Raw genomic sequence first — 23,661 nt, forward strand, 5'->3', positions numbered from 1 at the left:
AAAGCAAGTCCTCCGGCGAGATTCGAATGGGGAAATATTTCGCCGATTTATCGAACGTGGCAATTCGATGGAACAGCGCGCGAAATGAAAGTTGCGTCAAATGTGGCGAGGGCTTGTTGCAAACTATCGAGGGCGAGTCGGCGAGTAGGGGCAGCGTGGGTCGCGGGGGGCATGCCGAGAGGATGCCGTCAACATGGAACGCCCCGACGGATGTGGATCTGTGTGGACGACCTTCGGGACATTCGGAATGTTTGTGACGAAAGATTTTGGGTTGTTCTTGGAAACTTTACCAAACGGCAAAGTGCCCGAGAAAGTATGGTGGCGGTTACGAAACCCAAAGTCCAGGTCGAGAGGGGGCGGCGGACCTCACGTCGGTCCGTCTGGCACGGCCACCGACGACTGTACGTACATCGCCGCCGTCGGAGTTCGGCTGTGTAAGCCATGATCTGCGCATCATGGGATCTGCCAGGCGTTCGAACATGGTTCCGATTGGTGGGGCGATGTATGACCCGTAACGTGCACGACCCTGCTATGCCGAGCGGGTGAGTCTCCACCCGCGATGGGAGGGCTGCAAAAACGCTGCATGATACTGCCGAGATCTTCGACGTTGTATGATACTTAATACTCTTGCAAGGTTAACCGAGGGGCAATGTTCATGGCTTGGAGTTCTTGGAAGAGCAGTTTGCACGCGTATGGGATGCGGATGTCGACAACCTTTTCTTCCGACTTGCAGTACTGGCACCATCCCTCGTACCCGAGCATCTGGCACCCCTGGCACACGTTCGCCGTGAACGCGTCCGAGCTCAGCATCAACCGCTCGAGCAGGAGCATGCTCGCGCCGTACCCAATCAAACAATCGCGCTCCATTTCGCCGAGACGCAACCCCCCATCGCGGGCACGGCCTTCGGTCGGTTGGCGTGTGAGTACGGCACGGGGGCCCCGTGCACGCGCGTGCATCTTGTCCATCACCATGTGCTTGAGCTTCTGGTAGTAAATCGGGCCCATGAAAATGTAACACAAGATGGGCTCCCCCGTCACACCCGACGTGAGGTAGTCCTTGCCCGCGTAGTTGAATCCGTGGCTGACAAGCTCCTTGGAGCAGTCAAGCACGCGGTCTGCAGTGCCGTAGTCTTCGCCAAAGGCCGTCCCGAACGCGCGACGCCCGCTCAACACGCCGGCTTTGCCCGCCACCAACTCGATCATTTTCCCGACTGTCATGCGACTCGGAAACCCATGGGGGTTCATGATCAAGTCGGGGCACATCCCAAGGTCGTTAAACGGCATGTCTTCCTACGTGACCCGAACACCAGTCAGCACCATCAACACAGCAGCATCTCCCATGCATTCACAAATGTTGGGCACCCATACAACGACTGCACAGGAATGCGCACAGCCGTGTAGACAAGGCACCGTCCATGTCATTCGTGTCCCGCGGTGCAACTGCCAGTCGGCCAGAAGGACCCGCCAGCTTCATTTCCGCGGAGTCGTTCCATCCATGCCAGACATGTACCTGGTTGCGAATGGTGCCGCACACGCCCTTTTGCCCGTGCCGACTGGAAAACTTGTCGCCGATTTCGGGGCGGCGCGTCTGGCGCACGAGCACCTTGATGAGGAACTGATCCGACTCGGACGACGTGAGCATAACTTTGTCGATGTAGCCAGGCGTCGCGTTCTTGTACGAGACCGGAGACGGTGAGTAGCTCACGTCCTGGACTTCACTTGTGATGCTGATGTCGACATTGGCGGGGGATTCTTTGTTGACCATGATGCCGCCGCTGACGACCTGGCCGCCGACGCGGCAAATCCCATCCGCATCCAACGACGCATACCGCTGGTTCCGGAACGACGATCCTTCAAAGTCTGGAGGACCGACGATGCGATCGTACGTGTTGTTGGGATATCGCTTGACGACGGTCTGGTACTTTTTGAACACCATACACCGGCCAAACCCGCGGTCGAGGCTCGCTTTGTTCAACACGATGGCATCTTCAATGTCGTACCCGCTATAACTCATGACCGCGACGGTCGCGTTTTGGCCGGCGGGGACTTGGTCAAAGTTGACCAGGTCCAGCACCCGAGTCTTGACCATGGGGGCCTGTGGGTACACCATCGTGTACAGCAGCGTGTCGATGCGCTCAAACTGGTTCATCCCGATCGTTCCGATCGCTTGCTTCCCCATGGCGCACTGGTACGTGTTGCGCGGACTCTGGTTGTGGTGGGGGTACGGAATCAACCCGGATACGACGCCGAGAATCGTGACCGGGTCAATTTCCAAATGCGTCGTCTTCACGTCGATGTCGCGCTCGTGCAGCGCGACGAGACAATTGTTCTCTTCGTTCACGTCCACGTACTCGACGACGCCTTCCTTGATCAACGAGCTGATGGTGCGGACGCCCGTTTGGAGCTCCGTGATCTGGCGCTGCGTTAACCGCGGCTTTTGGGTCGCCGCGTCGACCAAGAGCAGCGGACGGCACACGCGCCCGCCGTCCGATGCGATGTACACCACGCGCTGGACGTCGTGCAGCATCACCGAGACGAATTCACCCAAGAGACCGGCGCGACGGATGCGACGCAGGCGACTCACAAACACCTTGGGGTCGACGTGCGTGCCGATGATGATCCCGTTGAGCATGACGAGGTACGTCGTCGGATGATTGATCTCTTCACCGGACGACAAGCACACGTCGTTCACGCCCAAGTCAAAGCAGAGCCGACGAATCGGCTCGGGCTCTTCGTCACTCGTGACGTGGCACAGCAGCGCCAGATTCTTCACGAGCCCACACGCTTCGCCTTCGGGTGTGTCAGCGGGACAGAGCATCCCCCACTGCGACGGCTGGAGCGATCGCGGGCCTGACACCTTGCGCGTCTTTTCAAACTGGCTGCTAATGCGCGTCATCATGCCCAGCGCCGACATAAAACTCAGTCGCGACAACACATGCGTCACGCCCGCCCGATCCATGCGAAAGCGCTTGAGCGTCCAATTGCCGGTCGACAGGCAGTGGATGAATCCATACGTGATCGTGTCGGTGCGGATGCACTTGATGATGTCAAAGACCGTGGCGCGGTTTGGTTTATTGAGCACCATGTCGGCCTGGCGCTTCAAGTCGCTGTTGAACTTCTTGAACAAGTCTTCAAAGAGAAGCGAGAGGAGCTGGCCGGCCAGTTCCAAGCGCTTGTTTCCGTAGTAATCCTTGTCGTCCAGGCGCGATCGGTCCTTGTCCGTCAAGATGACGCGGCGGACAATGTGCGCGACGTAGATGCACTTCATGCGAAAGTTAAAGTCCTCGCACGGAATGTGGTTGAGCACCATGACGAGGGCATCGAGCGCGGCATCCGTGACCTTTTGGCTCCCGCCACGCGACTTCATCTTGTTCCCAATGTACGTCAACGCTTGCGTCTGCGTAAACACTTTCAAGTCGGACGCTTCCTCGAGCGACGCAGCGAAATGGTCCGTTACATCGGCCTCGCACCCGATCAACGACACGATTTCCTGATCGCTCACGAGCCCCATGCCGCGAAACACAATCACGATCGGGAGGTCGTCCACGAACGAGTTGGACTTGAGATAGACGCGGCCCTTGTTGAGGAAGATGTTGGTGCGCGACTTGCGCTCGTGTGTGGACGACGTGATGGAGGCGCATACGTTGCGCTTGGGATCTTCTTCAAGGATGACGCGATTCTTGGACAATTGTTCATGGATCAACACGACTTTCTCGGACCCCTTTACGACAAAGTATCCGCCAGGGTCGTATGGGCACTCCTTGAGCGCCGCGAGCGCCGCTTCGTCTTTGTCCTTGAGCACGCACTTGGCACTCCGCAACATGATGGGGATGCGACCGATCAGAACCTTGTTCTTTGTCACGACCTTCGGTCCCAACCGATACTTGACCGAGACATAGATCGGCGCAGAATACGTGCGGTCGCGCAGTCGACACTGGTTCGGTGTCACGGCAGTCGTTACGTACGCGTCTTCGTCAATCGACGGCGTCCCAATGTTGATGTCTGTGTACGTCAAGAAGAACTTGGGATCGTGGTCGCTCCGAATGGTGTTGTTTGCTTGCGCGCGAACGATCTTTTTCATGTCGACTTCGGTGAAGTAATCGAACGAGTCAATGTGCTGCTTGACGAGGCCGCGCAGCTGCAGAAAGTACGGGAGGAGTTGCCACTTGTTCTTGACAAACCCGTCTTCTTTCGCTTGGTCCTCGGACGAAAGGGCCGCATCGACGTGGACCGTTGGATGGGTGGGGACGTTGGTGGATGCAATCTTGGAGGCTACCTGGGCCGGATCGATTGGTTCGGCCTTCACCTGAGGTTCCTCCTTGACAACGGTGCCCCCTCGACCCATGGTCTTGGTTCGAGCCATCGTTGTTGACTCCGCGGCACTTGCTTGGCTCTCGCTCCAGTTCGCGTTGTGGATCTATCCGACTGGACAAAAACCAGTCGTCGAATTCTTCGGATTGATTGGTCAAAATACTCAATTATATCCACCAATCGAACGCTTCAAATTCGATGAATGATGTCGCGAGACGTTGCGGAGGACGGTATGGAGGACGAACGCGCGGCGAAGAAGGTCAGGCTCATGGAGGACGAACCCGCTTCGAAGACGGTCAAGATGAGCGAAGGAACTGCCGCGAACGATGCTGTACTCATTTGCATTGGTACGTAGACGTATGGCAGAAGATTCGCGCGTGACAATCACTGTCTGAAGTGAATGACGCGAGCAACTGGAGTGACCTTCCGAGCTTCCATCCTGCCTTCACATACCACGCCTTTGGGAAGGAGGAAATAATTCGCGGGTATCGAGGACTATCGATCATGCTTCGATTCAACGCAAGAACGTTTGATTGCCTTGTGGAAGTCAACTTTGACGAACGCGATGAAGGGTACGTTCAATGTGCATGGTATACCTCTATAAAGCCAACGGCTAATGATGTAGTGCGGACGACATCATTGCCTTGATGGCGAATTCGCTACCCAAGGGGTTTACGCAAGACAAAGACGTGTTTCTGCGTGGCCTGGCCGACGTGACCTCGAAACCGTTTGGGTCCCTCGTGAATGCATACACCAAGGATGACAAGGAGTTCGCCACACACTACGCTGTTCTGTACGAGGATGATGCCGCTGCTGCATATTTCGATCGCATGCAGAAGCTGTCGCTTTGGTTCATCGAAGGTACCCTCGATTCACGATTTTCCACGTTCTTCCTGCGCATCATAGGGGCCGACGACATTGACGTCCGCGATGGTCGGTGGTCGGTCTACGTTTTATTCGACCTGTCTCGGGGATTCCTCCATCCTGCAGGGTACATCACGGTATTTGCATTCAACGCGCCCGTGAAACAGATCATGATGCAGAGCCTGCGCATTTGCCAAGTGCTCGTACTGCCCCCATACCAGCGACAAGGTACATGCACTCTCTTCATGTCTTGGTCCATTCCTTCTCTACATGCGTCCAGGTCATGGCGAGCGCCTAGTCGAATACATCATGCACCAAGCGCGGTCCCAACCAATTGTGCATGAAGTCACGGTAGAAGACCCCGTGCCTGGTTTCTCCATGGTAGCAACTCACTTGACGAACATTTCGCGCATTCGTGTGATCGTTTCCGTGTAGTTGCGGGACCTTGTCGATGTAAAGACTTGTCTGTCGCATGGGTTTTTTGGGCTGCACCCGAGTGAGACACCTGCCAGTCCCGGTCGCGGCACTCAAGTACTCAAGCCAGAGGACATCGAAGCAGTGAAGAAGGTACGATCTCATACAATGGTCAGTTGAAATGCTTAGCGATAACACGATATGCAGAGTCTGAAATTGAACAAGACCCAAATCCACCGATGCTATGAAGTGCTCAAGTTGCGCCACGTCGACCGCGCCAACGAGCCCGAATACAAGGCGTATCGCTTGGAAGTGAAGCGCCGCCTCCATGCCCTTCACGCGGAGGATCTGGGTGCTACGAGTAGCGCGGATCGGCGGAAAGGCTTGCTCGCGAAGCTATATGAGTCGCTGGAAGCAGACTACGATGTGATTCTTGAGCGTTGCGGCCTACTTCCTCATCCAGAGAGCTGATGGAATTGAAAAACCTGCGATATGCGTTGATGTATATTGGGTTTTTCCATCTTATTGGCTGAATGTATTTTATTTAACGTGAAATGATATTAAGCGCCTTGCGTTTTGACTTTAGCCGAATGCGTTTTACCTATTCTTGGCACGACATTTCGTGTTGAGTCAAGCCATGGTTGACATCACCGACGACAACATCTCGATCATCTCGGACGACGGCACGGCGAGCCTCGTAGAAGCGGTGGACGTGATGCTGAAGCGACGGCGGTACTTTCGTGAAAAGAAGCGTGACCAACGTCGACGAGCAAAGGTCCAGCTCAATGAGCGAGTTACACTGGAAGCCGAGTTGGCTCGCCTCCAACACGATTATGCATCCCACAGGCAACACGTCGCATCGAAGGATCTGTCCTTGTCATGGCAGGCTCTCGCAGCAGTATTTCAACAAGAGACGAAGCTTGCTTGCGCGACAAAGCGGTGTTTGGAACAGAAACTGGCCTCGCTGAAGTGGACGATACAGGAAATGCTGCGACTCGTGCAACCTCCACGCCCGGTACAGTCCCATTTCATCTATATTGATTGCTAAATATACTATAGATATCGTCACCGCCGCTGCACCAATACGCGTGTCTGTGCGCCGACCCCACGTCGCGGGCTATGGCCAAGCAATGGCTCGCCCAACACATGTACCACAATGCTGCCCGCGCCTTTCGCGACTTTCCAGCCGGCATGACAGCGTCGGACGAGTTCGTTCACGTCGAAGTGGACACCTCAGGTGCTGGCATGACCATATCTGAATTTGGCCAGGCTGTATTCCCGTATCCGTTGCACACCGTCGTCGCCTTGTTCAAACATCGCATGCATCACGTATGGGGGCTCAAGCCCCAAAATGTACGTGTCGTTGGCCATCTCCCCAGACGACGCGCTGACCTTGGTCTCGCAGTCGGTCACAGAATTCGTGGTCAACACAGTCCTCTATCGCACCCGCACCGCAGCTGGCGAGTACTTTAATGCGTTGGGGGCATTCTTTCCAGGAGAAGACCGATCTCTGTTTGTGCTTCGCCATATTCAGGACGACGACATTTGTCCAAGCGCTGGCAGTATTCAGCAGTACTCGATGGAATGGTCTGGCGCGAGTCGGCAACTGCCCTTCACACGTTTCGGTCGTAGGCTAGACGTGCAGAGTATTTCCGAGACGAAAACTGTCCTTCGGGTTGCATCGTCGATGTCCCAACCATTTACATCCGCCGGCTTCATGGACGTGGACGCCCTCGCCAAATACTGGCACATTCCGTTGGACGACGTTGTGATCAGTGGAGTGCACGACGTGGACGTCGATGCCAAGTGGGAGGCGCTGACGAGCGCTTACATCCCAATGCACACCGCTGCTGTGCAAACGAGCAAAGAGCGCATGCTCGCGGCACTGGCCCAGCTCAACGTAGATCCTGTGCTGTAATTCCACAACAGCGCGATGCAACCGTGTCTACCAGCAACACATCACACAGGTCGCCAAGCCGACGGGAACCGTCACCACCGCTGGATAGTTGCGGCAACCACCCAGCGCATCGGCCAACGCCGTGGATGCCCAACCTCGGCCATCCATCATGATGACAAATGGCGCTGTCGAGTTGAACTTTGGTTGTGCAGGCCGTTTACAAATGTTTGCAAATCCCAGCTGCGTTTGTATTTCAACATCTGATTGGCTAAAATGTTCCCATTGCTTCGCTTGATTGGCTATAAATGTCTCATCTATGCAACCACTGCAAAGATACGAAACTTGCCGCGGGAATCCCTCGGCAACTGTGCAAGGTCGGTCGGTTCCAACGATCGCGACCATCGTCCACGATCATTCTGCATTTGTCTTGGCGCCGCCAACATGTCGCCTTCCCTTTGCAACAAGAAGTCCACCGCAGACGACTGGAGCAAACTCGAGTACAATGTCGGGTGGGGCAACCACTTCGCGTCGGAGTGCCTTCCCGGCGCGCTGCCGCAGCACATGAACAACCCCCAACAGTGCAACTACGGTCTCTACTGCGAGCAGCTATCGGGTACGGCGTTCACGCTTCCGCGCCACAGCAACCAGCGCACTTGGTTGTACCGTATCTTGCCCCCTGTCGTGCACGCCGAGTACATCAAGACGTCGTCGGGCGATGTTGTCACGGACTTTTCCAAGGAACACACGACACCTCAGCAACTCCGTTGGGGTCCTATGGAGTTCCCTGCCTCGTATGAATCTGTTGACTTTGTCCAAGGGCTCAAGACAATGGGTGGTGCCGGCGACCCGACATTGAAGGCGGGTATGGCCGTCCACATGTACGCCGCGAATGCGTCGATGGTGGACAAATGCTTCTACAACTCGGACGGCGATTTCCTCGTCGTGCCACAAGAAGGTTCGCTACGCATCCTCACGGAAATGGGCAAGCTCTTGGTTTCCCCGCACGAAATCGTTGTTCTTCCGCGCGGCATCCGCTTCACCATTGACGTCGACGGTCCCGTCCGCGGCTACGTCTTGGAAGTGTACAACCGCCATTTTGTCCTCCCGGACCTTGGCCCGATTGGCGCCAACGGTTTGGCCAACCCCCGCGACTTTGAGCACCCCACCGCGTGGTACGAAGACCGCGACTGCAACTACACCGTCGTGACCAAGTTTGCTGGCGAGATGTTCTCGGCCAACATGACGTTCTCGCCCTTCAACGTCGTGGCTTGGCACGGAAACTACGTGCCGTACAAGTACAACTTGGACCACTTTTGCACGATGAACGCAGTCAGCTACGATCACCCGGACCCGTCGATCTACACTGTTTTGACGTGCCAAACAGACGAACCAGGCTGCGCCGTCGCTGACTTCGTCATTTTCCCGCCCCGATGGATGGTCCAAGAGAAAACGTTCCGTCCTCCTTACTACCATCGCAACCACATGACCGAATTCATGGGCATGATCTACGGCCACTACGACGCCAAGACGGACGACGGATTCGTGCCTGGGGGAGCATCGCTGCACAGCTGCCACACGGCCCACGGCCCAGACACAGAAACGTTTCTGGCGGCGTCGTCGGCGGACTTGAAGCCCGTCAAGTTTGACGGCGGGTTGGCTTTCATGTTTGAGTCGACGTATCTCATGAAAGTGACAAATTACGCGATGACGTGCCCACAAATGGACCACGAGTACTACAAGTGCTGGCAGCCGCTCCCCAAGCTGTTCAACCCACTCAAAAAGTAAATCGCCCTGTAGACTCGTCAATGCCAGTTTTCTATATATACCGTCAATTCCCTCACTGCACGAACGGTTGCCATGATGACACAGCGGCAAGAAATATCATCCGATTACCCACCAAATATACATATGCAAGCCATGACGATCGACCGCCGTCGATGCCGCAGAACGTATCGACCACATGCCTCGGCCTGCACCCTTGCTACGAACGTGGCGAGTTTGACGCAACAGCGACCTCACGTCCAGCAGAACATGGCTCTCGACGGCGCCGACCCCCCTGCCGGGTGACATTTTGTCGGAATATGTTGAATGCCAAGCGCGGTGATTGGTCAATGAATATCCGGATTTGTCCGGATAGGGAGAGATCGAGGTGTTACTGATGTCCATTTCCACCAACCTACAGTTCCGCAGGAAAAGGCGCTGCGGCGGCGACAAAAGCAGGTCGCCCATGGGATACATATGCGTGGTGCCGCAGTTTGTCGAGAACAGTAAGAAGCTCAATTCGTCGGAGGTCCTCAGTGACAAGGCCACCTTTGACACGATCACGAAGACGGAGAACTACCTTCCGTGCTTCCATGATGCAGCTTTCGTGCAGCAGCAATTGTACGTGTCGCTAATCATTTGGGCATCGTTCGTGGTCTTCTCGATCCTTTGGGTCGTCGCGTCCAACCAGCAGAACCGAACGCTCAAGAACGACGAAGTCGGATTCTCCCTGGCGCTTCGCCAGTGGGCGCGAAAGGACCGCATCGCGATCATCATAGTAGGTTTTGCTCGACGACACCGTCCCATCCATCGTAATTGCGGTGGCTTGTGCTAGAATCGACCCCTGCAAATGTTTTCATCGCTTGGCATCTTTGTGATCCTCGTCAACCGGTGCAACTACCTCTCTGTCGACGTAGCGGAGTACTACATCGGGCTCGTACTTTACCTCGCCGCCTTCGTCGACACCCTTGTTCGGTTCTGCGCGGCAAAGCAAAAGATCTCATATGCGTTTTCTCCGTACACAATTCTCGACATCTTCAGCTTGGCGTCGTACTTTTGCGTGGGATTCGCCCCGAGCCTCATGATTAACGGCAAGGAAGCGCGCACGTGGCTCGACTTTAGCATCATGAGATCCATCTTCATTTACCGAAGCTTCATGGAAATGGACTCGCACTTTGACACGTCCACGCGGGGTATCATGCTGTTTCGCCAAGCCGTGAGATGTTTTCTCTTGCTGGCGTGGGCCGCGTCAGTTATGTTCTTCGTCGAAATGACGGGAGAACTCGATTCATTTTTCGACAACGGCTTCGCTCATTTGTATTCGTGCTCCAACGGTACCGCTGAGACCACCTCACGGCGCCACGGATTCACCGGTGACGTCGCTAGGGACAATCTCGAGGTCGAACGATGGGACGTGTGGCTCGGAAACGTGGTCCATGATGTTTGCGCTGTACTTCACCGTCGTGGTACGTCCAGCGTGAAGTTTTGATTCGTGTCGACGCTCATGGTTCGGAAGACTCTTGGCACGGTCGGGTACGGCGACAACGCAGCGCACTATCTGCCGTCGCGCCTCCTTGTCATGGTGTTCATCTTGGCCGGCATCATCTTGTTTTCGATGGAGATTCAAAACCTCGTCAACTTGTATCAACTACGCAAAATCGGGAATCCACCGTACAAGCCCAAGTCCCGCACGACGCAGCACGTTGTGATCATGGGCAACCCCACGTATCCTCAAGTGCGTCGATTTCATTCACAAGCCCATTCTTTACGTGTGCATCATATTGCTGTAGCTCTCGGCCACATTGCGCGAACTCTTCCACCCCGATCATTTTCAAGGCGTCGATCGAAAGTTTCTCCATGTATGCTGCTTCGGCGGTCGTAGGAAAAAGCGGCGTGATGTCGGCATGTGTCTAGGCGGTCGTGCTGGGCGATTATTCCTCCAACTACGTCCAAGGTCTTGTCCATCGATTGGAAAGCGACCCGAAATTTGCGTCGACCGTCACCTTTGTGGCTGGAGACCCCACCGAGGACGTTGATCTTGTACCGCCGTCAGCTCGATTGTGTTGCTCTCACCATCTCGGACTTAGGACCGCGTGCGGCTCAAGGAGGCAATTGGAGCGTTCTTTCTACCCGACAAGGTACAATTGAATCGTGAACGAGATGACATTGTTGGTGGCCTAGCTCGCATCGGACGCTGTCAGAGAAGACGCACGCAACATCATGCACATCTTGTCTGTGAAACAATATGCTGGGTACGTGGCGTGTAGTTGAGGGTGCAGCAGTGAGGGGTACATCGCATCCTAGCTATGACTTTCCATGCTGGGCGATCGCACTTCGCAACGACAACATCCGCCACATGCTGTCTGCTGGTGTCGACCGAGACAGCATTGTGTGCGAGGAAACGATGAAGATGGGTGTGATGGCGCGCAGTTGTGCGTGTCCAGGCTACGCAACGTTCCTTTCGAACCTGTCATCGTGCCTGTCCCTCAATAGACCAAAGATGAACTCGCACAACGCTCCATTTAACCTTCGGTCGAAAGCCGTCCACACCGGCGACCTTGCCTCGACTCCGTCGACTGCCGCCCAGCCATGGATGGACCATTATCTCGCCGGTGCCTCGCGAGAATTTTACGTCGTGTCGCTCAGCAAGGTCACATCATCGTCTCTGACTAATCTTTGGAACGGCTGCGCACTTTTGTTTAGGAGTTTGCCGACATGACATTTCGTGACGTGGCGAAACAGATCTTTGCCCGTTCCAAGGTGCTGTCTTTGTCTGGTTGTGGTCGAATCGGACTGAATGGATGGACAGGGTGCGGCGGTGCTGATTGCTGTCGAAGTTGTCGTCGAAGATCCGACAGGACAAGACGCGTTGGCGGAGTTTTCGACCGTCCCTCGCATCCATGGAGTCCGCGTCGTGCTGAACCCAGGCCACGCCATGCGACTGAAGGAAGGCAGCTCCGTGTATGTCATCGCAGACGACCTTGCGAGTGTTCAGGCATTCCACATCACGGACGAAGAGATGGATGATGAGAACTCAAATGCGGACCACAGTCCACGGCTATCCACTCGAGCGCAATACTCCTCCCTTCACATGCCGCTACTTCCAGCAGGTGTTATCTCATCGTCCACGACGACCCAAGCTTCGGTCAAAGCGGCGCCGCCGCCATTGCGCTATCGTGTACGTCCGAAGTCCCTTCTACTTCCATGGTTGAAGGGCAAGTTATGCTCCCTTTAGGCCTTGCTCAGTGGCGAGAGCGTGCACTTGGTATAGATGACATTACCACCGTTCTTTTGAACAACGCACGTAGGATTCGACGTTGGACCGAGTAATGACTTCGATTCGACTGCCGACTCGCCGCCCCGACCTCGTACTGGACCCCCGACGAGCGTCCATGATGGAATTGTTTTCGTCCTTGCGGGGTGGTGCCGGCTCGTACATGCACGACAAGCCTCGCGAACTGACGCCACCGCCAATGTCTGTGTTGGAAGATCCGCGCCACATTGTCGTGTGCAGTTTCTTGGGCGAGGAGTCGTTAGCCGCCCTTCAGTGGTTCATAACTCCCTTACGAGGGGTGTATTCCCTGAATATGCCTCCGATTACCATCTTGGACGCGTCACCACCCACGGGTGACTGGGTCTCGGTCCTCACCAAGTTCTCCGACGTCGTACGTGCTTGTTCTTCGTTCAGGTGGCTCCTAACATGCCGCTGTCCTGTAGTATTATGTGTGCGGCAGTCCACTCGTGTACCAAGAACTGCAGCGTGCAGGCGCCAAGTCGGCGCATTCGGTTCTCGTTCTGGCCAAGAAATCCAAAAACGGAGCGACCCGAACGGACGGTGCTGGGCCCATGGAGGCGACGTTGATGGACGCCGACGCGATCTTCACGACGATGCTGGTCGACCTCAAGATGAACCCGAGCCGCATGTTTACCCTCACCGAACTCACGGACGAATCCAACTCGAAGCTTCTCAACAAACGCTTTGTGATCGAGCCCGCCCACGAGCAACACGACGACGGCAGTGGCTCCATCGACAAATTGCACTCGATGTGGGACATTGCCTTGAGTGCATCCAGTGGCGTCCACAATGGCAGCAACGCGTCCTCGACGCCGTCCATCTACTCGATGCCTCTGTACATGTCTGGTCGACTGATGCATCCGCAGTTTTGCGAAAACCTTCTTGTGCAGGTGACGTCCCCATATAGTACTCGCCGCAGTTTCAATGCAAAGCGTAACGCTAGTCGTACTACGATCCGAGCATCCACCGCATTTTGCGCCAACTCGTCGGCGGGCCGCGGTCCACCGGCATCATCTGCGCTGTCCCGTTGCCGCGAAATTACCACGTACGCATCGAAGAGTATTCCCTGCCGTACATCGTGACGGTTTGGTCTTGTAGCATGGCAGTGTGGAGTATGGAATGCTCTTCCACGCATATGCAGACCGCCACTTTCCTGGCATTCTCCTCGGAGTGTACCGGAAGCCTCCCGCGACTCTATCGTCAACCGATGGTCTCCCTGTCGTGCTCACCTGTCCTGTCGACTCCCTCACGGTGCGGGCATGGTCGGCACGACCAAGTTGTGTCATGTGTGGATGGTGTAGATGGAGGACGGGGATGTGCTGTATGTCCTCTATGGTTGGAACGTCCTGGAGGATGCTGCCAAAGCGATCCAAGCTGCTTTCCGAGCAAACCGTCGCCGTCGGCCACAAACTCGCGCGCCATTGTCCAGACGTCGCACGACTATTTTGTGAAGTTTACACGAGCTCAGCTGTGACGTTTGGCCTTTTTGTTTCGTTTTGTAGGCTGCATGACGATTTTCTTGCCCTTCTTCTCGCCCTTCTTCTCACCGTGCTTCTTGTCGTTGTCGCGGCGCTTGCGCTTCTTGCCTTTCGTCTTTTCGAGCAAGTCGGCCGGGAGCGTCACATGTTTCCGCCGCTTTCGTGCGCGTTCCTTGGCTTCCACTTGCTTTTGGTTCGCGGGTCCCAAGAGGACGCGGAGATCACGCAGGAGCGCCGGGCGCACCGGGTACAGCGCGTCGGCCGCGCGCCACTTGGCGGCATCCCACCCGACAAATAGCTGGACGCCATCCGTTTCCACAATCTTGGCAGGGATCGTGGCACCACCAGCGCTGCCAGAGTCGCTCGCTCGCATGAACACAAAAGTTTCGCTGTCCCAAATCGGAAAACTGCCCTTCGATAGCACCTTCTTGTTCGAGTAGCCGGGGTATAAGCACCGGTCAAACACAACCGAACCTTCGTGGCGCAGACCATTGGCTTCGGCGAGCGCCACAATGCCCCACTGCCCAAACGGCGGCTTCGTCTTGTGAGTCACGTGAACTTCGCCGTGGGGAGCCAAGACGCTGACGACGGCGCGGAAAAATCCCTGCAAGAGCGCCTTGTTCTCTTCCATTTCGCCATTCTGACCGTCGGCGCCGTCCGGCATGCGGACACACGGGAAATTCCACACAACCCGATCAAACTTTTCCGATCTGGCCGCTGCTTTCAATGACGTGACGCTCGTGGCGTCGACCTCGTGGACAACAGTCGCGCCTGCGTTGGTTAATGTGTCGAGAATTGCAGCGCTATCAGGGTATGTTTCCACCACGGTGTCCTTGGCTTCGTGGGACGTGGCTGTTAGTTGCGCCCCGTCGTGGAGATATTCCAGCAGCGCGCGGGAAAAGGAAAAGTTGCCATCGCCTACGGTCAACACTCTCTGCAAGGGCTGGAACATGACGTTCCGAGGAACAATCTCGGGTTCGGCCGAGGCGTCGTCGGTACCATCGTCGCCGTCGCCAGTGTTGGCATCAGGGTCGCTAAAGCGCGGGCATTGCTCGGGCCTCACGTTCGGCATGACGTCTTTGCCTCCATAGATGAAGAGTTTATAGCAGCATGGTCTACACAAGTTGATAGCGCATTGAAGCGTGTTGGCCTGCACATATAGCTTGTCCGTGGCGCGGTCGGTCGGTGTCGCGTCGGCCATCGTGGCGGCACTTGAAATGTGGTGGTGTTGGTGCCGTTGTACACATTTGATTGGCTGCGAGCACCATGATATTTCCTGTTCAAAAATATCCGGTCAAATATTATATATTCATAGCAGAAGTAGCGGGTACAATACTACGATAATTATCACACACGCGACATTTGAAACTCGTGCAACTCGGACGGGATCCGCGATAGCATTTCGCAAAGAGGGTGACTTGGCTGGCGGCTCGCGGTGGGGCGCTGACAGGGACCCCATTGTACCGAATCGCATTGAAATATGCATAGCACAGAGATGATGCGCCCACGCAGCCAACCGTACGTTCGACGAGGAAGTGAGTGCTCATTGCATCATCTCTCTGCAAACCACTCGTCGAGTCATGTTACAGGCACACACTGCGTGAGCCACCTTACGCGAACGTAATGTTTAAGGCGCCGAGCGACTTCCGGGGTCCTTGATACGGTGTGCCATGCCAGCTATGCTTTCGCGTTGTTGTTTCACGTAGCCAGCGACGCGCTCATGAAAGGCAGCGCCGTATTCGCCAGCAACAACCTCAAAATCATCCACGCTGCGATTCCAACTGTTCAAGACAGCGCGCATGTGGTCCGAGCACTTGCCTTCCGAGTGTTTCGCCCATTCCTTGAGCTTCACCAAGTCCATGGCATGATGCTACTTCACCATGCACGATGCATCCTACATACCGTGGCTTCTGCCTCTGCCGCACGTTGCTGGGACACAGCAAAATAGGCCCTTGCTCTCGCTTTGATCTCGTCATCGTCTTCTTCGAAGTGCATCTTGAGCTACAAACGACAACGTGAGGCGCCACGTCCAGCACAAATTATTGCTCACGTGCCAAATACGCTTGCGCTGACGTCGGGTCTGGCGCTGGAAGAATGGCTGGCTTGTCGTCTGCCTGCGACATCGCTATACACAATGACGTTCGAGTGACGGGGAGTTTGTTGCAACGGTCAAACTTTGCTGGAGCAGCTGCCAACTGACCATCGCAGTTGGACAAAGCTTTACAGCTCGTCCCAGGTTGCGTTTCCAAGGACCAAGTGGCGAACAGATTTCCATTTTCGAAGTCAATGGGCCTCGCTTCCTGCGCCTCGGAAGGTTCTCGAGATGGAGATGTGCCACACGCCAATGTGAGATGTGATTGTGGGACGTGGGGCTGCTGGTACATAGCAGCTAAACGGAGCAAGGGGATGGCACACGGAGAAGACGAAGCATGGGGCAAGTGCATGCTTTACTGGCATTAACGCCGAATGAAGAGCTTGCTCTTTGTGGGGGCACCGTGGGTTTTGCCCTTGACGTTGCCCTTGCCACGGTTCGACTGCGTTTTCTTCTTGGCAAATTTGGTCTTATCGCCACTGGATCGAGCCTTTCGTCGCTCTTCCTTTCGGATCGCGCCTTCTTCGCGCAGTTCGGACTTGGCAAACTTGTTGACGCGCTGTGTCGGGGGCGGCTTGCGACCGTTGCGGTAGTCGAGCTTGGGGGCGTCATCATCCCCTTCGTCCGCCCCGACCACGTTGGCTCGCTTGTGTTGTTTTTGCTGCCACTTCTTGTACGTCTCGCCGATCTTTTGCTTGCGTGCGGGGCCGCCCGTGCTGTTCTGGCGCTTCAGCGTGCCGTTCTTGAGGTCGCCCACCGTCGTCTTAATAAATTTCTTCTTGCGGACGTCCCAATGCAGCAGTCGGCGCTTGTTGTTGAGGGCCACGGCTTCGTCCGGGTTGACATCCAACATGGCGTCTTCCAACCGGGCTTGTGCAAATGCGTTGCTGCGACCGCCTTCGCCGCCGCGTCCGAGCGCTTCTTCCTTGGCCAAGTCCTGCTCCTTCATGTACCCAATGTAGTTTTCATCGTCCTTGAACTGCTTGGCATTTTCGCTGTCGTTAGCTTTGTCGTCGGTCGCAGCCGCGTCGGCGATCGCTATCTTCTTGGCTTCCTTCTCCTTCCACAGTTCGGCCATGTCGATGGTTTCCCCCTGTGTCTTGAGCTTCTTCACCTTACGGCGGTCTGCGGCCGACAGGTACCGCTTCGTTCGGACACCCGCCGCGGCCTCTGCGTTCTCTTCTGCTTGTTTCTCCAATTCCGCCTGCGCCTTCAACTTGGCCCGGAACACGTCGACTTGCCCTTGATCCAGTTCTTCCGTCGCATCCTCGGGATAGTCGTCCGCCGACGTGGCCGCCTTGTCCTTTTGGTTCTTGTCAATGATCAAGTTGTGCAGTTTTCGCTTTGTCTTCATCATGACAAGACCGGGCGACGTCTTTTTCAACGAGTGCGTGCCGACAGCGATCTCAAAGATCGTTGCGTTCGGTCGAAAGCCCTTCAGCTTGTCCAAGTACGCTTCCTTTCCCGCAAGTGAGTCGTCCATGGCGTCCAAGAACAACGGGTGGACCTACACAGCACGTCCCCATCAGCTTCCCACACAAGAAATCGCCGTACCTTTTTCATCGGGAGCTCCTTGGACCGCTTAATGGACTGCTTGGATGGCTCGGCGCGGGACCTGCAGTACATCTTGTATGCGTTCGCGCAAACACTGACGAGAGGCGCAATAACAGAGTGCCGAGTCAATGTTTCCCGCAGCCCTTCGTTCTCAGCATCCACGATGCTCTGTGGCAGGGTGCCGTAGTGCACTTGCTCTACAGTCATCGTCGACAAAGAGTACGGCGGGACGTCGGTCGGCGTCGAGTCCTCGAGGCGCCGGCCCAGGTACAGATGTAAGTCAACCATGAACGGCATTTCGTCCGGGTCCACAAAATTGAACGCGACACCGGACCGCCCCGCGCGCGCGGCACGGCCAACGCGATGGACAAATAGCTTGGGCGTCGGGGGAAACGTGTAGTTGATGACGTTGTTCAGCAAGGGGATATCAATGCCACGGGCAGCGACGTCCGTCACGATCAGGATCGGCGTTTTCTTGGCCCGAAACTTGCCGATGTTGATCTTGCGGCTTGTTTGGTCCATGTCGCCGTACACGCAAGACGAATCCAAATGAACGGTTTTGAGCAGCTCGTGGAGAAACTCGACATGGTGGCGAGTCGCGGCGAACACGATTGTCTGATCTGTCGCCGGGATCATGTCCCGTAGCAAGTAGATGAGTGCTGCATTCTTGTCTTCGGTGCGCATCGTGAAGAAGCTGACTTTGAGCTGGTCCGAGATCTGGTTTTCGACATCGAGACGGATCAATTCGGGCTCGGTCAACCCGGCGCGCGCAAACTGAACGAGTGCGCGCGGCAACGTCGCCGAGAAGAGCAGCGTTTGGCGGGACGCAGGCATGTTGCTCAGAATTTCATGGAGCTGCTCGGCAAAGCCCATTTCGAAGATCCGATCGGCTTCGTCAAAACACACGTACTCGATTGCCTGGAGGTTGAATTCCGGGATTTCCTGTAGCAAGTGCATGAGCCGACCTGGTGTCGCGACGATCACGTCGGGGTTCGACGCAATCAGCTCAAACTGTTGTTCCATCGAGTCGCCACCGACAATAAGTCCGCACTTTATGTCGGTGTACTTGGCCAACGACTTGGCGAACTTGATCGTTTGGACTGCCAGCTCGCGCGTCGGGGACAATACGAGCGCGCGAACGCCGACTTTTTTGCTGTGTTCCTTGAGCTTCTCCAGCATGGGAATGAGGAAGGCAGCGGTTTTCCCCGACCCCGTTCGAGCCATCGCGACAACGTCTTTGCCGGAGAGCACATGGGGAAGCGACTTGCGCTGGATGGGGGTCGGGACCTTGTACCCCATGGCCATGACAGCCTTGAAGATCGGCGGACTCAAGCCCAGCGACTGGAACCCGCCCTGCTTGGTCGCCTTCTTGTCCGTAGCAGCCATCGCGCGCGACTTCAACTTTACTCCAAATGCATGATTGGACCTGGCAGTGGTCGCTCCGGATTGGTCAAAATACATGATATTTTGTCCAGTTAAACATCAGCATTTCGCTGGGCTAATTGCTCGTCGATGCTCGCAATGTTGCGGCCCATGAGGTGGACCTTGTTGCTCGGGCAAAGGAGACTCGCCATCTCGTACCGCTTCTTTGCTTCTTCAAGCTCCCCGACCTTCTCCATGAAGTTGGCTAGGTACAGGTGTGTGTGGTAGTTGCCTCCGTCGAGCCGGATCGCTTCGCGGAACGACGCGGCCGCGTTGTCGTAGTCGCCCATCGCCACGTAGCATCGAGCGTACGTGCAGAGAAGGATGCCCCAACTCACATGGTCGTGGGTCGGAACTATCTACAATGCACGGTGCATTCAGTTCCCCTTCCATGGTCTGTCCGAGCCAAGTGTTCATCGGGACCTTGAGCGCGTTTTCCACAATGCCCTTGGCTCTCTCCGGATGATGCGTCAATTCCACCAGCGCTCTACGCAACGCCGATGATACCACGAGTTCAAGTATCGTCAAACGAGCCTCAGGTTCCACGTGGACGGCCGCTTCTTGTCGATTTTCAGGGCGGCAACACATGCCTCTCGCGCCTCCTTGAAGCAGCGATTCTTGAGCTCGAGCTTAGCAAGGGTCACGAGCAGCGGCAATTTGTTGGAACACGTCATCGTGGCTACATTCGTTTGGTCATGCATCATTAGGCCCGCATTCACATACCCTTGTCGAGCGTGACGCGCATTGCCTTGGGGTCGCCGAGCTTCGACTCGACTCGGGCCAGCGAGCACCAGTAGTCGGCAGCCCACGGCGCCTTCTCCGTCGCCTACGTTGCGTATCGTTTACATGTTCGCGTTGCGGTCGCCTCGCACCTCTGTAAAGAGTCGCTTCGCCAACTCGAGCGTCCCGTATCGCTCTTCAAACACCCCCCAGCTCTATCCATGCCGTCGCGCGCTAGTCATGGCATCTCCATGGAAGAACGGAAGCGACGTACATGCCATAGCTGCGCATTGTCGACCGCGACGGTGACGCCAGTCGCAAACGTTTCCCGGCCGTGTTCGACGCCTTCCTTGGGGTCCATTTTCACGTGCAAGTACGCCAGTCCCTGCCACCGCGTGGTCGCGCCGCGATGCATCCGTGGCGCATCGTCGTACCGTGATGTTGGATGCCGACGTCGGGTGCTGCTTCAAAATCGAGTGGTAAATGTTCTGCGCCACTTCAAAGTTGCCGCTTTCTTCCTCGAATTGCGCGTACGCGTTGTACGCGCGCGCATCGCCCCTGGCAAATTTCGTGTCTACCGACGCCCCCAACGTTTTCCGTGAGGCTCTCGCCATGCCATGGCAAGGTTTTCGTACGCTTCATAAACGCTTCCCGCGCGCCGTCGTTGTCGCCCATCTTGGCCAGCGTCAGCGCCCGCAGCATCAAGAGCGGCTTGTCGTACGGGTCCGTCAACAGCCCTCGGTCGATGATGGTGAGGGCGTCGCGGAAGTTTCCCCGGCGAAACTCCAAATACGCCCACGCCTAGCTCGGTTCGTGAAAAGGACGCGTCGACAACGAAAGCACACATGGAACACTTGGGGGGTGCTGTCGCCTCGCTCGGACGCGGCCGAGAGGAGCTGCCGCGCCAGCATGACGTTGCCATGACGTCCTTCAAAGAGCGCGTAGGCCTGCATGCATGAACGCGTGAGAGCGACAGGTTTTTTCACGCGATGGCGACGGAGAGCGCGAGGACCTCGGCAACATGCAAGTCCTCTGGGAATCGCTTGGTTGCTTGAACGAACATGCGTCTAGAGCATCACCGACCACGTGAACGACGGCGTTGATAAGAAGAGAGGACATCCATACCGCGCCTTGTCGGTGTTGCCACACCGGTCTTCGACGAGGGCGAGGCCGAGTGTGGCCATCGCGGCCTGGAGGCTGTCGCTGGTTTCTGTGGCCAGGATGACGGAGAAGAGTCTGCGCGCTTCCGTGTAGTTTTGGAGGTCCATCTCCATCGTTCCCCACGACTGGTACAGCACCGGACTGAACCGAATTTTAGATGCCTTGGCGTAGATTTTGCGCGCGAGGACAATCTTGCCGTCGCGCCATTCCTACAAAGCCGCAAACATCGAGCATGAACATGCCGATAGATGAATAGAGGCTCACCATGGTCGCCCACTTGTTCCACATGTCCATGTCGTTGTAGTAATGCTTCTGCAACACGTTGCGGAAGAGGCGCCGCGCTTCCTCAATGTCCTCACGGATGAGGCTCTGGAGCGTCACATGCCCGTCAAACGGATTCTTCAACACGACTTCGTCCAAATGCGACTGATCGGGCTCCCATTCGCCTGTGCGCTCGCTGTACGACCCAAAATACCCCAGGTCCGCGCTGTCGAAGCTCGACGACATAAACCGTTGTTGGCCATCGAACGCACGAAGCTGCTTGAATCCAAGGGAAGGTCGGGTACAAGAGTGCGCTGTCTGAAGAGCTGGAGTCGTTGGGAAGTTGACGGCGTGACGGCTCCAACGGCCGCACACGGCGCGATGTATTCGGAGTGCCCGCCGAATGGCCATCGCCGACCGTCAAACCACTCCAGTGAATTGCGCACTGCGGACAGTGGAATTAAATTATATACATTTTACAAGCCAAAGGTTGCCACGAGCACATTTTATTTCAGCAGCATGTCATCCACGATCAATGCCAACTTTGTGCCGCATGCGGTCATCGAGCATGCGGCAGTGGATTCGATGCTGTGAGGAAGCAAGCATGCGTCGTGGCTGATCATCTCGAGTAGATATGTGGCATGTCCTGCGTGCCGTCGAGCAGTCCACTCTCGCAACGAGACAAGTACTGTACATAGTCGTCCGACACACACCACGAAACCTGCCGAGTGTCGTTGGTAGATCGGTTCATGTGCCGTGCATGCAATCAGCCGGTCGATGCTACGAACGCGTCCTTTAGCTTCAAGCTTGTGGTGCATGCAGCATGATCTCGTCTTGCGTGATTGACGGCCCTCCAGATGCGGTGTTCGATTGGCATGACCCTCGTCACAGTCATTCTCTTCAACGAAGGTGGGTCGATCGCGACCGCTGGTCCACCATTCAGTAGCGGTTCCTGTATGCAGTGGTCGAATCGTTCCTCGGGTGTTCGCCTACCATCTACTACGAGGTCGGCCAGCCATGCTATGTGCGGATCCGTCATCCGACTTGAATTCTGTGGCAGCTCACCCAAAAATGGTCCTCGTTTCCGGCCCGTGTCGCCACCCTCTTGGAAGGCATGCATGTCGCCATGACGTTGCGCGTACGATACCGCTCTCGTCCTTGTCGCTAATCCTGCTGTCCAGACGCCTCCTGCGGCATCATCCCCATCGCGCGACTCGATTTCATTCAAAGTAGGCTCGTCGGCACGTCAAGTCGTTCGTCTAACGGTCAGATCCCATAGAAAGACCCCAAGGTCGTGGCCATCTCCCCCCTCTTCCGTCCTCCAGGCAGCGGCCCCGTCGTCAACGACGCGATCGAGTGCGCCACTGCCGACACCTAGTTGGCGATATAGCACCGTCGAGAATCGAATCCCCATTTCTCCACGAAAGTCCAAGTCCAAGCAGTGTCTGTGACAAGCATGCATGCCCCAACTGCCATGTCCCGTTTTACTTCGTGCTTTTCGGTCGCAACGGTGCGATGGGAGCAGTCGAGCCCCCGTTAGACGGCATTGACTTACGGGGTGCGGCCGTTGGGCCGACCTGGCGCGGTCGGGCGCCAAGGTCTCTCCATCATATTGCGATTCGCTTGGTTGGCAGCACACCCAAGAGACGACGATGGCATCTTCTGGCAAAGGGGACAAGAGCGACAAGAGCTTCAGCATGAGTGTGGTGGACACAGTGACGGACAAGCTGCACAAGGGCTTGGACATTTCGCACACGGTGACGGACAAGCTGCACAAGGGCTTGGACTTGACGAATGAGCAGCTGCACAAGGCAAGCGGTTTACGTGCGTCTTGATGCTGACTAGCGCGCGGCTGTGTGTAGCTCAAGAGCATTTACGACTCGCAGGACGAAAAGGTGCGCGAGATGACCAAGTCGTACTACGACTCGTTGTACAAGCACGCGTCGAACGCGCAGGAAATGGTAGGTTGTGGCTGTCGAGGCGAGGGGGCTTGACTGACTGGAGGATAGTTCAAGGAGTATGCGTATGGCACCAAGGACAAGGGGGTCGAATACTACGAGAACATGAATGATTCGTTGGACAAGTGGCGGAAGAGCTTGGATGACCTCGAGTCGAAGGCGGGGGAGCACGCAGGCTCGTTCAAGGACCAGATTTCGGACTACGTGAAGCACCAGCGCCAGCACATTTCGGACATGACGGAGTATGCCAAAGAACGAATGAAGAAGATGTCGGGTTTGGACAAGAAGGACAAGAGTGTGACGGAGCAAGCAGGCGAAAAGGCACGTGCCGCCAAGGACAAAGTGAGCGAGAAGGCGGGAGAAGCCAAGGACAAGACGAGCGAGATGGCCAGCGAGGCTGGCGAAAAGGCGACCGAAGCCAAGGAGAAGGCGAGCGAATTGGCTGGAATGGCGTCGGAGAAGGCGGGTGAAGC

General features: G+C 56.1%; 11 protein-coding genes across 15 annotated transcripts in view; 6 read left to right on the forward strand and 5 right to left on the reverse strand.

The window, feature by feature from the left end:
* Window positions 1-258: 258 nt before the first annotated feature.
* H310_09179 (hypothetical protein) lies at window positions 259-4,410 on the reverse strand. The gene is made up of 2 exons (XM_008875179.1): window positions 1,511-4,410; window positions 259-1,290 (listed from the first exon to the last, which is right to left on the reverse strand). The coding sequence occupies exons 1-2, from the start codon at window positions 4,361-4,363 to the stop codon at window positions 619-621; spliced, it is 3,525 nt and encodes a 1,174-aa protein (XP_008873401.1). The 5' UTR covers window positions 4,364-4,410; the 3' UTR covers window positions 259-618.
* Window positions 4,411-4,516: 106 nt separating this feature from the next.
* H310_09180 (hypothetical protein) lies at window positions 4,517-6,153 on the forward strand (the record flags this gene model as incomplete). The annotated part of the gene is made up of 7 exons (XM_008875180.1): window positions 4,517-4,658; window positions 4,709-4,883; window positions 4,937-5,172; window positions 5,218-5,403; window positions 5,456-5,556; window positions 5,611-5,742; window positions 5,797-6,153. 7 exons carry the CDS (start codon window positions 4,517-4,519, stop codon window positions 6,058-6,060), a joined length of 1,236 nt encoding a protein of 411 aa, XP_008873402.1. The 3' UTR covers window positions 6,061-6,153.
* A 58-nt stretch (window positions 6,154-6,211) lies between these two features.
* H310_09181 lies at window positions 6,212-7,507 on the forward strand (the record flags this gene model as incomplete). Of its 2 annotated transcripts, XM_008875182.1 has the most annotated exons (4): window positions 6,212-6,604; window positions 6,649-6,942; window positions 6,995-7,176; window positions 7,222-7,507. In XM_008875182.1, exons 1-4 carry the CDS (start codon window positions 6,227-6,229, stop codon window positions 7,505-7,507), a joined length of 1,140 nt encoding a protein of 379 aa, XP_008873404.1. In that variant the 5' UTR covers window positions 6,212-6,226. The 2 variants fall into 2 exon arrangements, with proteins under 2 accessions (XP_008873404.1, XP_008873403.1); XM_008875181.1 differs by having other exon boundaries at window positions 6,995-7,507.
* Window positions 7,508-7,823: 316 nt separating this feature from the next.
* On the forward strand, window positions 7,824-9,404 carry H310_09182 (homogentisate 1,2-dioxygenase). The gene has a single exon (XM_008875183.1). It carries the CDS (start codon window positions 7,928-7,930, stop codon window positions 9,269-9,271), a length of 1,344 nt encoding a protein of 447 aa, XP_008873405.1. The 5' UTR covers window positions 7,824-7,927; the 3' UTR covers window positions 9,272-9,404.
* Window positions 9,405-9,713: 309 nt separating this feature from the next.
* H310_09183 (hypothetical protein) lies at window positions 9,714-13,993 on the forward strand (the record flags this gene model as incomplete). Its single annotated transcript, XM_008875184.1, has 17 exons — window positions 9,714-10,025; window positions 10,083-10,581; window positions 10,634-10,713; window positions 10,764-10,982; window positions 11,038-11,106; window positions 11,162-11,287; window positions 11,335-11,385; window positions 11,429-11,499; window positions 11,552-11,897; window positions 11,951-12,007; window positions 12,057-12,425; window positions 12,483-12,512; window positions 12,556-12,912; window positions 12,965-13,432; window positions 13,486-13,587; window positions 13,641-13,793; window positions 13,844-13,993. The coding sequence occupies 17 exons, from the start codon at window positions 9,714-9,716 to the stop codon at window positions 13,991-13,993; spliced, it is 3,459 nt and encodes a 1,152-aa protein (XP_008873406.1).
* Window positions 13,994-14,006: 13 nt separating this feature from the next.
* On the reverse strand, window positions 14,007-15,221 carry H310_09184 (hypothetical protein; the record flags this gene model as incomplete). Its single annotated transcript, XM_008875185.1, has 1 exon — window positions 14,007-15,221. The coding sequence occupies one exon, from the start codon at window positions 15,219-15,221 to the stop codon at window positions 14,007-14,009; it is 1,215 nt and encodes a 404-aa protein (XP_008873407.1).
* A 355-nt stretch (window positions 15,222-15,576) lies between these two features.
* H310_09185 (hypothetical protein) lies at window positions 15,577-16,015 on the reverse strand (the record flags this gene model as incomplete). The annotated part of the gene is made up of 2 exons (XM_008875186.1): window positions 15,577-15,890; window positions 15,923-16,015. 2 exons carry the CDS (start codon window positions 16,013-16,015, stop codon window positions 15,648-15,650), a joined length of 336 nt encoding a protein of 111 aa, XP_008873408.1. The 3' UTR covers window positions 15,577-15,647.
* Window positions 16,016-16,443: 428 nt separating this feature from the next.
* On the reverse strand, window positions 16,444-19,073 carry H310_09186 (hypothetical protein). Its single transcript, XM_008875187.1, has 2 exons — window positions 17,667-19,073; window positions 16,444-17,619 (listed from the first exon to the last, which is right to left on the reverse strand). Exons 1-2 carry the CDS (start codon window positions 19,050-19,052, stop codon window positions 16,477-16,479), a joined length of 2,529 nt encoding a protein of 842 aa, XP_008873409.1. The 5' UTR covers window positions 19,053-19,073; the 3' UTR covers window positions 16,444-16,476.
* Window positions 19,074-19,112: 39 nt separating this feature from the next.
* Window positions 19,113-21,674, reverse strand: H310_09187 (hypothetical protein). 4 transcript variants are annotated; one of them, XM_008875188.1, is made up of 12 exons: window positions 21,234-21,674; window positions 20,934-21,178; window positions 20,821-20,875; window positions 20,654-20,755; window positions 20,444-20,609; window positions 20,243-20,382; window positions 20,083-20,193; window positions 19,961-20,023; window positions 19,812-19,914; window positions 19,623-19,767; window positions 19,512-19,575; window positions 19,113-19,447 (listed from the first exon to the last, which is right to left on the reverse strand). In XM_008875188.1, the coding sequence occupies exons 1-12, from the start codon at window positions 21,639-21,641 to the stop codon at window positions 19,142-19,144; spliced, it is 1,908 nt and encodes a 635-aa protein (XP_008873410.1). In that variant the 5' UTR covers window positions 21,642-21,674; the 3' UTR covers window positions 19,113-19,141. The 4 variants fall into 4 exon arrangements, with proteins under 4 accessions (XP_008873410.1, XP_008873411.1, XP_008873412.1 ...); XM_008875189.1 differs by having other exon boundaries at window positions 19,113-19,575; XM_008875190.1 differs by having other exon boundaries at window positions 20,934-21,674.
* Window positions 21,675-22,086: 412 nt separating this feature from the next.
* On the forward strand, window positions 22,087-22,806 carry H310_09188 (hypothetical protein; the record flags this gene model as incomplete). The annotated part of the gene is made up of 5 exons (XM_008875192.1): window positions 22,087-22,139; window positions 22,193-22,236; window positions 22,291-22,368; window positions 22,412-22,459; window positions 22,510-22,806. Coding segments are annotated over 5 exons (322 nt in total), but the record flags the coding sequence as incomplete, so codon positions are not given.
* The window catches only part of H310_09189 (hypothetical protein), a 2,181-nt gene continuing 1,268 nt past the window's right edge, over window positions 22,749-23,661 (forward strand). The window contains exons 1-3 of the mRNA XM_008875193.1: window positions 22,749-23,041; window positions 23,093-23,191; window positions 23,240-23,654. Coding sequence (XP_008873415.1) covers window positions 22,883-23,041; window positions 23,093-23,191; window positions 23,240-23,654 — 673 coding nt within the window. The 5' untranslated portion in view covers window positions 22,749-22,882. The remainder of the gene's footprint in view (window positions 23,042-23,092; window positions 23,192-23,239; window positions 23,655-23,661) is intronic.

This window comes from Aphanomyces invadans, assembly GCF_000520115.1.
Source record: "Aphanomyces invadans strain NJM9701 unplaced genomic scaffold supercont1.20, whole genome shotgun sequence".
NCBI classification, from domain to species: domain Eukaryota; phylum Oomycota; class Saprolegniomycetes; order Saprolegniales; family Verrucalvaceae; genus Aphanomyces; species Aphanomyces invadans.

What these genes read in the sequence shown, in the direction of transcription:
- H310_09179 (XM_008875179.1), bottom strand. Translation starts at nt 4,363, where the DNA reads ATGGCTCGAACCAAGACCATGGGTCGAGGGGGCACCGTTGTCAAGGAG. An exon ending in GCGGCACCATTCGCAACCAG is followed by an intron (nt 1,291 to 1,510) that starts GTACATGTCTGG and finishes CGGGTCACGTAG; the next exon opens with GAAGACATGCCGTTTAACGA.
- H310_09182 (XM_008875183.1), top strand. Translation starts at nt 7,928, where the DNA reads ATGTCGCCTTCCCTTTGCAACAAGAAGTCCACCGCAGACGACTGGAGC.
- H310_09186 (XM_008875187.1), bottom strand. Translation starts at nt 19,052, where the DNA reads ATGGCTGCTACGGACAAGAAGGCGACCAAGCAGGGCGGGTTCCAGTCG. An exon ending in AGGAGCTCCCGATGAAAAAG is followed by an intron (nt 17,620 to 17,666) that starts GTACGGCGATTT and finishes CGTGCTGTGTAG; the next exon opens with GTCCACCCGTTGTTCTTGGA.
- H310_09187 (XM_008875188.1), bottom strand. Translation starts at nt 21,641, where the DNA reads ATGGCCATTCGGCGGGCACTCCGAATACATCGCGCCGTGTGCGGCCGT. An exon ending in CGTCGGCATCCAACATCACG is followed by an intron (nt 20,194 to 20,242) that starts GTACGACGATGC and finishes ACGCGGTGGCAG; the next exon opens with GGACTGGCGTACTTGCACGT. An exon ending in CGAAGCGACTCTTTACAGAG is followed by an intron (nt 19,915 to 19,960) that starts GTGCGAGGCGAC and finishes TACGCAACGTAG; the next exon opens with GCGACGGAGAAGGCGCCGTG.